General features: G+C 35.6%; 1 protein-coding gene across 1 annotated transcript in view; it reads right to left on the bottom strand.

The window, feature by feature from the left end:
* Window positions 1–3437: 3437 nt before the first annotated feature.
* GFRAL (GDNF family receptor alpha like) overlaps window positions 3438–16108 on the bottom strand; it is a 109924-nt gene continuing 97253 nt past the window's right edge. Inside the window, exons 7-9 of the mRNA XM_006835777.1 lie at window positions 6552–6647; window positions 6391–6463; window positions 3438–3507 (exon numbers count right to left, since the gene is read on the bottom strand). Coding sequence (XP_006835840.1) covers window positions 3438–3507; window positions 6391–6463; window positions 6552–6647 — 239 coding nt within the window. The remainder of the gene's footprint in view (window positions 3508–6390; window positions 6464–6551; window positions 6648–16108) is intronic.

Here is a 16108-nt window from a genome sequence, read left to right as displayed (position 1 = left end):
GCACTTAGCAACAACAACAACAAAATAAATGGAAGGGCACTCTGTGTTCATGGATCAGATGATTTATTATTGTTATGATATCAACCATTTATAGAAGCAATGTAGTATCTATCAATATTTTGGTACCTTTTTTTGCAGAAATGGAAAAGATACTCCTCAAATTGGACTTCAAGGAGCCATAAATAAAGTAATCTTGCAAAAATAGAACAAAGTAGGATGACTCAAACTTACTGATCTCAAAACATACTTTAAAACTACAATATTTGAAACATTCTGGTACTACTATAATAATAGTTGTATCGACCAATGGACTGGAAGTGAGAGTACAGAAATAAACTTACACATCTACACTCCATTGATTTTTGTCAAAGGTGTTGAGTTCATACAATGGGGAATGAATAAAATCTTCTTCATAAATGATGAGTTAGACATTCAGCTTCTAAAACTGTCAAAAGTTCAAACCTAGGCAACAGCTGGATTTCCACAAGCAAAACAATACTGCTGGATCTAAACCTCACACTATATATGAAGAGCAACTCAAAATAGATCAAGGACATAAATTTAAGAACTAAAACCATAAAACTCTTCAAACAAACTAAAACAAACGAATAATACTGAAGGACTGACTTAGTATTCACTAGTTACATTTATGTCTTAACTCCTTAACCTAGTGATTAAGAACCTTTAGTATCCCATTTCTGATGTCCGTAAGTTTTATGTCCTGCATTTTCTTAACTTGGACCTTCTGCCCTCAAGAGAGGTGACTATATGGAGATAATGCTCCATATGAATCCCTGCTTCAGCAATTTTGCTTAGAATGGCTTAATCAAGTTTACTGGCTCAAAAGATAAGATTCTGTTTTGCAGGGAGACCTTCTAGTTCACATTTTGCCTTCCACTTTGCTGAACACAAACTTATTTCTAAAAGTAACTTAATTTCGTTCTCCAGTAAGGAATAGTTTTGAGTTTCCCCAGATATTGCCACCCACTATCACTGAGTCCATTCTGACTCACAGTGACCCTATAAAACAGACGGGAACTGCTTCACTGGATTCTGAGGCTGTAAATCTTTATGGGGCAGACAGCCTCATTTTTCTGCCATCGAGTTACTGGGGGGTTTGAACTGCTGACCTTGTGATTAGCAGACCAACGCATTCCCAGATATTGTTGTTGTGTGCTGTCGTTGAGTCAGTTCCAACTCATAGTGATCCTGTATAGTGTTTCTAAGAGTGACTGGTAGTTTGAAGTGCTAGCTTTGCAGTCAGCTCTCTAGTGTCTATCCTACAGTGCCACATCAGGGCTCTTCTCAGTTGTTGTTCTTAAGTGGTTCCGAATCATAGTGACACTGTATAAGGTTTCCAAAGAGCAACTGGTGGATTTGAACCACCAACCTTGTGGTTCAAACCCACCTTGAGGTCTAGTGTTTATCCTACAGTACCAAACGATGTGCTGCTGAATTGGTTCTGACTCATAGTGACCCAGTATAGGATTTCCAAGGCTGTAAATCTTTATGGAAACTGAAAGCTTCATCTTTCTCCCTTGGAACGGCTGTTAATTTCAAACTACTGACTGTGAGATTAGCAGCCCGACTGACATCCACTATGCTACCAGAGCTCCTTGGACTCCATATTACCAAGCCTAAATTCAATGGCAGAGATTTCAACACAGAAATGCTTATGTATTCTTCACATAACTCTCTAAACAATCACTGGAGCATATAGAACTACGTTTGTTATTGTTGTTAAATGCAGTAGAGTCAATTCCAACCCATAGCAACCCTGTGTAGGGTTTCTAGGGAGCAGCTGGGGAGCTTGAACCACTGACCTTGAGGCTCAAAGTGACCTTGCAGTCCAGCTCATTAACCCAAAGTGCCAGATCAGGACTCCAGAACTCCTTTAGAGAGAGATTAATGATTTACCATATTATTCTACCCTGATTTAAAACAAACAAGACTACATTTCAATTACACTGAGTAAACAGCCAAAAGTTGACTTCAAATTTAAGTTAATGTGGAAAATTCAGGTCCAGGTGTAACAAACAATAGAAATGAGATCAAACTGGGAAAAATATTTGAATTTTAATTGTAAGTATGTGTGGGCTCCAAATTGTTCATGAAAAAATGGAATTAAAAGATAATTGAAGTTTTCCACAGAAGTTTTGAAACTTCATTGAATGCCATTAACTATTTGCAAGATAGCCTAACCTTTTTAAATACTCATTCTTCAGATTCAACAGTTATTATAAATAATGTATAACTTCATGGTTATTCTGAGCAATGGCTACCCTATGATTATAAACAGTCAAAAAGCATGTATTTATCAAAATTTTATCTAATAACGGCCATTACCCAATTGTCAAATCATAATTATATTACGGCATCAAATCATGTCAACAGAAAGTAACTTGGAGTGATAACAGTATTATCGCAGAAGTTCATAATAATTAGCAAAGGATATATTCAACTGAAATACATATTGATCTTTTTTTCAGTCAGTGCAGTTGATTCACATCTTATAGGTCTGAAATAAAGATATCCAAGAAAAAAATATAATTAAACAATTTTCAAATTGTAAAAATCCAAAGATTTTGGGTGAAAACAAATCACCCAGGCAAGGAGCCCTGATAGTGTAGTGAGTTTTGCGTTGGACTGCTAACTGCAAGGTCAATAGTTCAAAAAAACAGTCGTCAGAGGGAGAAAGATGAGACTTTTCTGCTCCCGTAAAAATTTGCAGCGTGAGAAACCCCATACAAGGTCGCTATGAGTCACAACATTACCGCACACTACCACCATCACTACTAATCACCTAACCTAGTATATTTAATAACTTAAAGCTGATGATAATAATTTGTGGCGATGTGGGTTAATTCGCTGGAATGCAAAGTCTATTTGAACTGCAAGATCAGCAGTTCAAGCTCAGCAACGGATCCTCGAAAACTGGATACAGGGTCGCTAGGGGTCGGGACCGACTCAAAGGCACTTAACAACAACAAAATTGAATAAGGATATGTAAATAGTTAAGTATACTGGATATTTTTTATTAACACTTCCCTTTTGGCAAGTTAATGAAAATCTGTAAAGTTGAAACTACAATATATTTTATTAGGTTACAAATAAATAATTAATATCATGTGAATTCATGTTTACAGTAAGAATAATCATGAAAAATACAATGTGGGATTACACTTTCTGTCCACAAGGGAGACTTTTATTCTGTGCCAATGTTTTATCACACTGCTTTAGTTTTACTTGAATGTTTTCTTAAAAATAGTAAATCTAACATCATTATGCCATATTATTACACCATAGTTACATTATTATACTTGATACAGGATCATTAAATCAATTTTAACATTTTTTATTGAATATGAATAGAATACGCTGTAGACTGGATATAAAGATTTATTTTAAATGAAGTGATCGTTAAAGATCCATGACTTTTAATGAATCATGAAGCCTCCTCTTTGGATTGATGAAGGATTTCTTGTTTGACTAGTTATCTTGCAGATTCTATATAAAAGTAGAAGTAAACATTAATGATGTAACAATTTAAAGATTTTACAAACATATTTGTGTGCTTATATTTTGGGAAAGAGTATAATTTCAATCTGTGTCTGGAGAGAGAAAAAAAAAAAATCTGGTTTCTGGATATAAAATCCCAAGTAGTAGAATAGTGTATGATCTTGGTAATGAGCAGCATGCATTGAACTGTGATTCCAAGTAATCATTTTCAAGGTTAAAAAATACAAAAAACCCTTTTTTTATTCTCAAATTATTTATTTCGATGTAAACATCATAGAAGAATTGGAGCTATTTTAATTTAGCATGCCATCAAATAATATAAAACTCTGAATCCTTACTCAGAAGAAAATTCATATGCATCAGGCCTGGCCACCAGGTGAGTGAACAATACATGAAATAGTAGCCAGTATCCTTTTACTAGGAAGGCATTACTTATTATCCCCAGATTGAGAATAAAATAAGTTTTGTTGCTGATGATACTTTTGTTTTTCTTTCCCTCCATGGTGGCTTTTATCTTTGTTATTTACCTAATTCTGGTTTTACACATTTCATATTATGTCATGATTGATTTTATATAATATGTAAAATTACTTGTTTAATGCACTTAATAGTATGAATGATTCCTTTTGAAGGTATACTACTGTAAATTCAAGATTTTATCTATAATAACCCTTCCTCTTTCACCCAGGAAAGTAATATGCTTTTCTATGTAGGAGAGATGGGACGTGAAGATATAGTTAACACACACAGAATAATGAATAGCCCAAACCTTATTTATCGATTTATTTCATTGCACAATATTTATCTACAAAAATTCCTGGGTTTATATGTGTGGCAGGTGTGAATTTTAAGTATAATATATGTGGCTAAGCAATAAAGATAAAGAAGCATTAAATTTAGATTTTTGCTGGACCAGAAAACAGTTTGTGCTATGAATCACAAACTGTATGTTTAGCATTTGTGCTAATAAATGCTTAGTATTTGTGATGAAATGTCTATTCAGGAATAGTAAATAAACAATGCCGTCAAATAATGTATACCAAGTAAAGGAAAATATAACAAATTCCCTCTTAGAAATCTATTCTAATTATTTGACCTTCAACAAGCATCATGAAACTTATGAAATATCTTCTCATTCAAATATAACCTTAAGGCATTGGGAAAAAAAGAATGGTATTATATTTGGTTGTCAGTAAATTAAATATCTAGAAAGTCTGCTCCAACAAGTGGTATGGTTGTTTTAACATTTTCTTCTGTATTTCCTTATGCTGAGTATACATTCAATATATCCCATAATCCTTTGTATTGCCTTAGGCATCTCAACTTCATTCTTTCATTCTATCTTGTAAATGTCTTAGCATTTAAGATTCTTGGAGGAGCAATACATGCATTGTAGTTAGCTGAGTCTTTCTGTCCAAGTTTCATGAGATTAGAGAAATATCCAGTATCATTGTTCCTCTCTAGGCAAAAACTTACAGGTAAATATAGTGTACCTACATGGGTGTGTGTATATTTCTTCTTTAACATTTATTATACTCAAATTATGCACACATATACACATATATAAAGGAGCGCTAGTAGCATAGTGGTTACGAATCAGGATGCGAACCGCAAGGTCAGCAGTTCGAAACTACCAGCTGTTCCACAGAAGAAAGAGGAGGCTTTCTGCTCCCGTAAAGATTTACAGCCTTAGAAACCCCGTATAGGGTCGCTATGAGTGGGAACTGACTCCACAGCACATAACAACAACAACAATACAAAGAGCTCTGGTAGCATAGTGGTTACAAGTCTGGCTGCTAACCTCAAGACTTGCTGTTCCATGGGAGAAATATGAGGCTTTCTGCTCTCATAACATTACAGCCTCAGAGCCCTATGCAGGGTCGCTATGAGTTGGAACCGACTCCTCAAACCACCACCACCACCACCACCACCATACTAGCACCTGATATGGTGCTGCAGGATAAGCACCAGACAGCTAACCACAAGACTGATGTTAAATCTCTCCAGCCACTCTTCAGAAACCCTATACTGAGATGCTCTGTGTCAGAACCAACTCTACAGCCACAACTACATATATATATATGTGTGTGTGTGTGTGTGTGTGTGTGTAATAAAAGGATGAACGTGATTGATGTTTTAAAATGTGGCTAAATCTTTTCTAAGAATTAGAAGTAAAGAATGGAACACTTTTTAGATCTGTTTTATAAATGCTAAATAAGAAAACTTTTAAACTCTAGACATTTAGAAATCTATAAATCAATGCATCTTTAGATCTAAAAATCTTACATGCCCACTGGAGCATTGCTACATTCCATCAATGAAGGCAGCCAAGGTAAAGGAAGATTTGGAAAGAGTGAATGAATTTCAGGCATCAGTAATACGTCTTTTAGTGTGTACCCTTGTGAGGTCTCGTGAAATGCCCCTTTTAATGATTTGATATTACAGCATGAATAAAATCATTAGATATAAAGTTAAAGTGACAAATAAATGTTTGGGTAACATAAATCGTATGAAGTACGTAACAGATCTATTATGTGAACTGATCAGTCCTGCAATTCATTTGAATAAGAAATAAATAAAAATTCAATTTGGGTTTTTTAGGATGGTCAGGGACAAGGTTGATAGTTTAATTTAGGGGAGCATGTGATGTGCCTGCACTATTAAAATGCAACGTAAAAAACACCCTATGATCACATTTCCCTTACGGATGAAGACTGAGAGTTATGTTTTCATGGACTTATCCCACATAAAAAGTAATTTAGTGTCATATTGGAGCTTTCATTCTCAGACCCTTTGTAAGCTCTACCATCATGACAGGTGCTTTCACATGACTAACTGTTTCTGTTCCAGTCCAGCCCTGAAACCAGTTACCTCAGTTTGAGAAGAACCAAAAGGAGGATTCCACAGGTGACTGTTATACACAGGAAAGCATAGAAGAGTTCCCCTAGAAAAGAGATTGCATAAATAAATCACTGGATTCTTAGAGGAAATTTATAGTGAAAAGTATTTTAGAGCATTAATATTTAACTGACCAGTGAAAGGGGAACGAAATCCAGTTAGTGTGATTTCCTTAGTAGGGTTATTTTGATACAATGCAATTCCTTTGATGTCAGGTAGGATTGGATAATCTGAAAGAAAATGGGGAAAGCACTATTGAGTTGTCAAAGGTCATGTATTGTTTTTACCCTGCAGGTTACAATGTGGCTATTTTTTAAGGAGCCATCTATTTCTATGTCACTATTTTAATAAAATTGGATCAATTTTATGAAAGTGGGAACAAGTCTCTTACATAATAATAAATACGTTTTCTTACATTTAAAGAGTTTATTGTTCACTTATTAGTCCATTTAAAAGATAATTTACTTATAAAAATCAATTATTTTGAAAATAATGCTTACATAAAAATAACTGAGAAAGAGAATGAAAATTGTTGTATACCTTGGAGAATGGGATTATGTCACCTAAGTGTACATGAAGAAGCAGGGGAACTGGTGTATGTTGTGCTGTGTATATTCTCAACACCAAATGAAAAAGGTTTAAATTAAATTTTTATAAGATAATTAATTGTATCTTATGTAGAGATTAGAAAAGGCGAAAAAAAAGAAACTTTAGACTATCCATTGGGATATTGAAAATAAGATTCGTTCTTTGTAAGAGAGATTATTTTGATATGTTTTAAAATGATCTACTTCCAAGAGACCAAATGTACATATCAGTCACTTTAAAGGAATGTCCCCAAACCTCCCCTCAGGCATTGGCCTTGTGCCCCAGTTCACTTTTTCTGCTTCTTCTACCAGAGCTTCCTTCCATTTTCTTTCTTTCTTTCTTTGTTTCTATCTGTCTTTATATGTTTCTTTTTCCCTTTCTCTTGCTATTTTTTAATAAAATTTTACTGAGCCTTTGGCCGAAGTTTGCATAGCAGGTTCGTATTTAATAATTTCCATACAAATTGTTTGGTGATATTAGTTACCACTAGTATCTAGTGTGTCAATATTCTCTTTGTGTCTTGTTCTATTTTCAGTTTTATAGACTCCCTATCCCCTTATTGGAGTCCTGGTATGGCACTGTGGGTTAATGCACCAGACTGCAAAGCTGCTTGAACTGCTTGGTCGGCAGTCAAGCTCACCAGCTGCTCCTCGGAAGCCCTATACAGGGTCGCTATGGGTTGGAACCGACTCTATGGCACTTCACAACAACTTCCCCTTATCATCTCATCTTTGCTTCTGAGAAATTGTTGACCTTTTGGTCTCATACTAATGGTTTTTAGTAGGGTGCTAACCTTAAAGGTGAAATTTTGTGTGGCACTCTTACTATTTTGGTCAAAGGTGATCTCAGGGGAGTGGCTGATTCTAGGTCTAAAGAATGTCTCAGGGTAATAATCTCAGTGAGCCCTCTTTCTCTACGGCTTCAGTTTGCCTGAGTTTTTTTGTTTTGTTTTGTTTTTTGTTTTTTAAGTAAGAATATAAATTCCTTTCTTTTCCTAACATTCTATCTACGATCAACTATCATAACCTTAATAGTTACAGGATGTGGTAGTCAGGCAACATGTAATTCTGGTGCCAGGGTACATGGGGTTGTGGCTCATGTACACTTGTTCATTCTCTGAACTTTTGGTTACCTTCTTATTGCTTTGTGCCTGGCAATTACATACGTGGTTGTGTCTTAGGTGACTGCTTGCAAGCTAATACCTCAGATGCTACTAACTTCACTAGGATACAGATCATGATTTTGGTGCACAATATTATGCCAGTTAACTGAGTCATCCCATGAAACTATGGCCCCAATCTTCAAACTGAGAAAACCAATCTTGGAAGGTTTTGGTTGTCTGGGGAGTATTCATACTTGTTTCTTTAATGAATACTCATATGTGCATTACTTGTATATGTAAACCATTGTATTCATTGTAATACATTGGAAATACATTGTTATTTCCATTTCCAGATTTACCCACCAGCCACTCTAGGAGAAAAAGCTGTAGTAGTCTGCTTCTGTAAAGTTCTATAGTTTTGTACCACCAAAGAGGCCATTCTATTCTGACCTACAGGGTTGCTATATGTCAGAATTGACTCCATGGCAATAGTTATGGGTTTCCACAAATAATTTGTGTAGAAAATTACAAGTAAATTTCACTTACGAGTATGTAAGTACTTGTACATTATCTCTACCGACTAGTATACTACTTTGCTTGCAATATCCATATGTTCAGTGATTTCAATACTATATTGGGTCACCTTTTTTAGAATGGGCACAGATTTGTTGGCAATGTCTCCCAAGTTGTTTAAGCTTGAGAAATGCTGAGTGTGTTCTTCCCTTTTTATAATCCTTTGTCTTCTCGAGCTGCCCTTTGAAAATTTTCAGATCTTTCACTTCATTTATTTCAGTTATTTTAGCTTCTCTACATTCAAGAGCAAGTTTCAGAGTGTCCATTGACATTTATTTTGTTCTTTTCATTTTTTCCTGTCTTTTTAACCACCTTGTGCTTTCCTCATATATGATGTTCTTGATGTTATCCCACAAGTCTACTGGTCTTCGTTCATTAGTGTCTAATGCATCAAATCTCTTCTTTAAATGGTCTCTAGATTTAGTTGAGACTTACTCAAGATAATATTTTGATTCCCATGGACTTGTCTTAACATCTTTTTTTTTTTTAAGTTTTTATTGTCAATTGAGTAATAGTTTACATCAGCTTTGCATTTATCCTATCATAGTTTGTTTCATTGCAATCCCCTCCATGCATCATCATTCAACAGCATTTGCTCCCTCTGTTTCTTTCTTATTTTTATGTACACTGAAGTACTCAGGAATGTATAACCATTCAAACAACCAAAGGATACACCTCGCAAGCCTGGCCCCCCAGATGTCAGCACACAGCCCATCTCCTTCCGTGAGTCCAGAGTCCCCAGCAGCTCCATCTCTCCATGTCATCGTCTCTGCCTCCATCTCTGGCATCACTGTTTCTCTGGATAGAGTCCTGCACTCCACTCTTCTCCCTTGATGGTCCCAGGGTCCTCCACTCCTAGACTGCAAGATCAACCACTTCCGTCCTTTTGTTACCAAACATCTACCTTTACATTTGCAATACTTACAATCAGTCCTGATAGCAATTATTCACTATTGAATCACAAGAGTCTTATCCCCATCTCCTTTCATCAGCCCTGTCCAGACAGATTGGAAACTACTCAGTGGAGATTCTACCTTCCACACACCCTCTGAAACTAGGATCCCTCTTGAAAGCTTGTAAGCCAGTCACTTCGTGCTTTTGTAGCTCCCCATTTTGTGTAGCCAATGTTTAAGTTACCAATCCCTGTCAACCCTGTGTACCGAGGTGGTGTAAAGATTTGTTCCCTCTTTTGAGCTACTACATCCATAAGTATAGATCAAGTTCATCAAATTGTAGCAAATTACTATTTTTTTTTTTCTTCTTTCTTCATCTAGTAGAGTTCTGATCATCCAGCCATTGAAGCCAAGTCAAATGTGTACTATCTGCAAGTATGTTCTTGTGCATCTCTCCTCACTTCATATCAGCTGGATGCTTCACTCTCCACTCTAGTCCTCTGTGGCTATGTCCATGTCTCTGGGCCCAGGAGTTCCTGGGTCTTGCCATAGTCCTGGCCAACCAGGTCTCAATCCAGGTTAACAGGAGTCTATTGAACGTGGTCAGACTTAGGTCACAACTTCATTGCTGTTTTTCCTCCACTTTCCCTTATCAGTAGACCAGTGTGGTTACGAGCAAGACCACATGCCTGCTCCTGTATTCCCCTTGAGTCTCAATCTTGCAAGGGGTTGTTTTAACATTTTTAAATGAAAAGAACTTGAAGTACTTATAAGGAAGAACAGAACAACCTTGAGTATGGATTACCCTTCAAGGTAAAGGAAATGACAATGTGCACAACTGAACTTTCTTCATTGAAAAGGACTTGCAGTACTAATGAGGATGAAGAAAGACTAAAACCTTGAATATGGATTACCCCTCAATATATAGAAAACAAAAAACTACACGCCTGAACTGATTAATAACACGATGACTTCATTTTACTTGGATTCACTATTAATGGTCATGGAAGCAGCAATCAAAAATCAAATGAGGCAAATCTGCTGCAAAAGTCCTCTTTAAAGTGTTCAAGAGAAAAGATGTCAATTTGAGGAATAAGGTGCTCCTGATCCAAACCATGTTATTTTCAGTCACCTCATATACATGTGAAAGAAAACCTTAGAAGAATTGATCCATTTGAATTATGGTGTTGGCAAAGAATAGTAAAAGTATGATGATCTGCCAGAAGAGCAAATAAATCAGTGTTGAAAGAAATACAGTTAGGATGCCCCTTAGAAACCTGGATGGTGAGACTTCATCTCTCATACATGTTATCAGAAAGGACCAGGCCCCAGAAAAGGACATTATGCTTGATAAAATGGAGGGTCAGTGAAAAATAGCAAGATCCCCCAATAAGATGAATTGACACAGAGGCAGCAACAATGGGCTCAAATGTAACAACAATTTTAAGTATGGCACAGGACCTGGCAATGTTCCTTTCCATTATGTGTAATCTTGGCTTTCAGCCAAGATCCATCTGATCTCAGTAATGATATCTCTAGTTATCCCACGGAGTAATGATATTCCATGTCCACTTCTGAATCTGGCTTGAATTTTTGGCAGTTCCCTGTCAACGTATTGTTGAAACTATTTTTTAGTTATCTTGAGTAAAATTTTATTTGCATGTTGTATTAATGATATTGTTCAATACTTTTCACAACCCCGTGGGTCACCTTTACTTGGAATGGACACAAATATGAATCTCTTCCAATCAGTTGGCCAGGTAGCTATCTTCCAAATTTCTTGGCATAGATGAATTAGTGATTCCAGCGCTTCATCAGTTTGTTGATAGATTTCAATTTGTATTTCATCAATTCCTGGAGGCTTGTTTTTTTTCCAATGCCTTCAGTGAATCTTGTACTGTTTCCTTCAGTACGAATCAGTTCTTGTTTATGTGTTACTAGTTCTTGAAATGGTTTAACACTGACCATTTCTCTTTTGTACAGTGACTCTGTGTATCACTTCCATTATATTTCAATGCTTTCTGAATCATTATATATTTTGCCCATAGAATCCCTCAGTATTGAAATTAGGACTTGAAATTTTTCTTTAGTTCTTTCAGCTTGAGAAATTCTGAATGTGTTATTCCATTTTGATTTTGTAACTCCAGGTCTGTGTGCATTTCATTATAATATTTTATCTTCTCGAACTGTCCTTTGAAATTTTCTGATGATCTATTTTACTTCTACATTTTTTCATTCATTCTAGCTTCTCTATACTCAAGAGCAAGTTTCAGAGTCTCTTGTGACATCCATTTTTGTTTTCTTTCTATCCTATCTTTTAAATGAACTTTTACATTTTTTCTTATGATGTTATTGATGTTATCCCACATGTCTTTTGTTTTTTGACCATTAGTTTCTAATGCATCAAATAGCCTAAAGTATTGAAATGGTCTCTAAATCCAAATGGAGTATCTTCAAGTCGTACTTTGGCTCTTGTGGACTTGTTTGAATTTTCTTCACTTTCAGCCTGAAGTTGCATCTGAGCGATTCACGGTCTCTTCCACAGTCTGCCCTGGACTTATTTTGGCTGACAATATTGAGCTTCTCCACTGTTGTCTCTTACAGATGTAGTCAATTTGATCTGCGCATCCCATCTGTATGCTGTTTTAAAAAGTATTTGCAGTGAATAAGTCTTGCAAACTTTTATCAAGCAATTTCCAGCATCATTTCTACCACCAATGCTATATTGTCCAACTTCTGATCCTTTCCTCTTTGTTTTCAACTTTCACATTCCAATCACCAGTTATTATCATTACACCTTGATTGCATGGTTTATCAGTTTCAGATTGAAGACATTAGTAGATTTCTTCAATTTCACATCACTGTCTTTAGTGGTTGGTGCAAAATTGAATAATAGTGGTATTCACTGGTCTTCTTTGTAGGCATAAGAATATTATCCTATTACAGACAGTGTTGTACTTCAAGATAGGTCTTGAAATGTTACTTTTTATGATGAATGCGATGCCATTCCTCTTCAATTTCACATTCCAACACAGTATACCTTATGATTGTCAGATTCAAAATGGTCAATACCAGTTTATTTCAACTCACTAATGCCTAGGATATTACTATTTATGTGTTCTATTTTGTTTTGACAACTTCCAATTTTCCTAGATTCATACTCTGTACAATTCATATTCTGATTATTAATGGATGTTTGCAACTATTTCTCCTAATTTTGAGTTGTGCCCCTTCAGCAAATGGAGGTATTGATAGAATAGCATTACATAACTGCCAAATTACAGCACTGTATAACTGTCAAACAACTGAGAACCATGGTCTCACCAAGTTGACACATAATCTTACAACATCACAGCCAGCATTATTTTTGTCTTGCAACTCAGTGTTCATTACTGTCATTGTGTAAAGCATTAATGTACAAAATAGTTGAATAGTAGGTCTTTTATTATTGTGATAAATGCAAAATGTAAGAGCATGGTATCCAGTAAATTATAACTAGAAGATTTGTTTCATATAGTTTGGTGCATTGCTGTTTGTTGTTGTTAGGTGCAGTCAAGTTGGTTTCATCTCATAGTGACCCTATGCACAATAGAACAAAACACTGCCTAATACTGTGTCAACCTTTTAATAATTGTTACACTTGAGTTCATTGCTACAGCTACTGTGCCAATCCATATTGTTAGGGCTCTTCCTCTTTTTTGCTTATCACTTTACCAAGCATGATGTTCTTCTCCATTGACTGGTCTCTCCTGATAATATGTCCAAAGAATATGGAACAATGTCTCACCATCCTTACCATCTCAGCAAATGAAGATTTCAAAAGCTTTAGTCCATAATAGTCAAGTCTACTTTGAGGAGACAGCTCTTGCCCAGTCATATTTTGAGTGCCTTCCAAACTGAGGAGCTAATTTTCCAGCACTATATCTGATCATATTCTGATGTTATTCATACTGTTTCAGTATTGAACATTCCTGTGCTATCTGACAGTGCTCCACTGCTATTCAAAAGGTTTTCAGTGGCGAAAACCATTCAATAATAATCCGCCTCGTCTTCTTCCTAGTGTGTCTTAGTTTGGAAACTCAGCTGAATTCTGTCCACCATGGTGTACCCTGCTGGTATTTAAAATACTGGTGGTGTATGTTCCAGCATCACAGCAACATACAAGCATGGCAGATGAGTGGTGGGCATTGCTGGTAGGTACATACAGATTATAATTTTGATACATTCTTGCTGGATTAGCTTTTGTTATTAGGTAATGAAAATGAATGCCCTTCTATAGCTCTTGCAGTTGATTTTGATGTGAAGTCTATTTTATATGATATCAGTGTGGCCATCACTGCTCTGTTTTGTTTACTGGTTTTATGGAATACTTTTTTCCATTCTTTTATTTTTACTCTTATGTAAAGGTGTGCTTCTTGTTTTTATTTATTTATATATTTATTTAATTTTTATGCATTTTAAAACTCTCTACTCTTTGCATGGAATGTTTAGACCATTTATATTTTAAGTTATTACTAAAAATAAAATATCTACCTCATTCATTTTGCTGTTTGTGTTTTGAGTGTTTTTTATCTTCTTTGATTTATTCTGAGTTTTCGGTTTTTGTTTGTATTTGACTGCTTTTTTGTGATGTGCCTTTTTGCTATCTTTCTCCTTTCTTCTGGTGATTTCTTAATAGTTACAACATATATTACATTATACAACTTATAAAAGCAACAATGTTTTACATATGAACAGCAGTTACCATACAACAGTAACACTATAAATCTGTAATTGATTTGCTCTTCCCACTCCCATTTCTGTTAATGCGTCTCTATTAACAACAATTGTTGTTGTTGTTAAGTGCCGTCGAGTCGATTCCGACCCATAGCGACCCTATACAGGGTTTCCAAGGCTGTAAATCTTGACAGGAGTAGAAAGCCTCATCTTATACACCCTTTATTTGATTATTTTAGTTTGTGCTTGCTTATTACAACTCATTGTATTATTTGCAGGATTTCATTATTGAATTTATTCCCTTAAAAAAAAAGTATACTTATCCTTATGACTGCCTTTCTTGTTGCCTTTTTTTGAGAGATACCTCGTTTTTTTTGTTTTTTTCTGTCTATAGAGAACAAGCATTTATTTAATGCTCTTGCTTTTCCATTTGAAGTATTCCTTTGAGTAATTCTTGCAGAATTGGTCTGGTAGTGGCAAATTCCCAGAGCTTCTGTGTGTTTGGGAATGTTTTGCTTTCCACCTCATTTTTTAAAGACAATTTTGCTGAGTAAAACATTCTTGGTTGGCAATTGTTTCCTTTCAGTATTGTATATGTCATTCCATTGCTCTCTGGAGAGAAATTCATACTGATTCTTATGAAAACCCATTGGTATGTTATATTGCATTTTTCTCTTGCTGCTTACAGGATTATCTTTGTATTTGGTTTTATTAGAATTTGTCACAAAGTCGATATGTTTGTATCTCTTCTAATTGGGGTTCACGTAGCATACTGCATTTTCTGGCTTGGTTCTCTGTTCGGATCTGGGCAATTCTCTGTGGTTATCTCTTGCAAAATTGTTTCTATGATTTTATTGTTGTCATTGGAATCCTTTGTGATTCTAGTAATTCTAAAAATGGACTTCTTAAAAAAAAAAAGTGGACTTCTTCTTTGAATCCCATTTCTTTGTTCTTTTCTCTTGAAACTTGATAAGTTCATACATTTTGTCTTCTAATTCATTTATCTTATCTTCTGTCTGTTCAACTCTATTACTGAGTGCTTCTCTTGGTTTTCCTGTTTAGTTGCTTTATCCTTCAACTCTAGTATTTCTTTGTAGGTTTTTGTTGTTGTTGGTTTAAAAACATTTTAATGTTTAATGTTGAGACTCTCATTTTTTTGTTCTGTTTTTGAAGCCCTGCTATTCTGTTTTTTCTGTACCTTTTGCTGTCTTCAAACATATTTAATGTCATCATCTGAAAATCATCAATTCTTTCCATAAATCTGGCCTCCATAAAAGAAATGTCTGTTCTTTGTGTTTTGCTTTAGATTGGTCCTTAATCCTTCATCCTTCATCTCGTGATTTTGTGTGCTTTACTGCTTCTTGGAGAACTTGAGACATTTTGCTCAAGTTCTTTTTTGAGACATTTTGCTCAAGTTCTTTTTTGAGCAAAAAAAACTTGCTCAAAACTTTTTTTTTTAACTTTAAATTTTGTATTCTAGATTTTGTGGGAATTTTTTCTAATTGAGTGCCCTGGTCACACAGCAACCAAGTGTTTGGCTGCCAACCAAAAGGCAGGAGAAGTAGTTGGAAGTTCACCTTTGCACAGTACTGGTAATCCCACAGGGCAGCTCCATACTGCCCCACAGGTTCACTATGAGTCTCAATCAACCAAGTGGCAGTGGGCTTTTTATCTTGGTATCTTCCACTAAGAACCACTAGAGGACACTCCTATCTGTAACTTTTTTTTCAGTGCTTATTCAGTTCTGTATGCTTGATGTCTGGAATTTAATATGCCTATGTGGGAAGATGGGGGCGGGGGTTAGTTGGTCGCAGACTCT

The sequence above is a fragment of the Chrysochloris asiatica genome, unplaced genomic scaffold, assembly GCF_000296735.1.
Source record: "Chrysochloris asiatica unplaced genomic scaffold, ChrAsi1.0 scaffold00019, whole genome shotgun sequence".
Classification (NCBI taxonomy): Eukaryota; Metazoa; Chordata; class Mammalia; order Afrosoricida; family Chrysochloridae; genus Chrysochloris; species Chrysochloris asiatica.
Note: the sequence above shows the minus strand (reverse complement) of the source record. Positions and strands in the feature narration are given on the sequence as shown.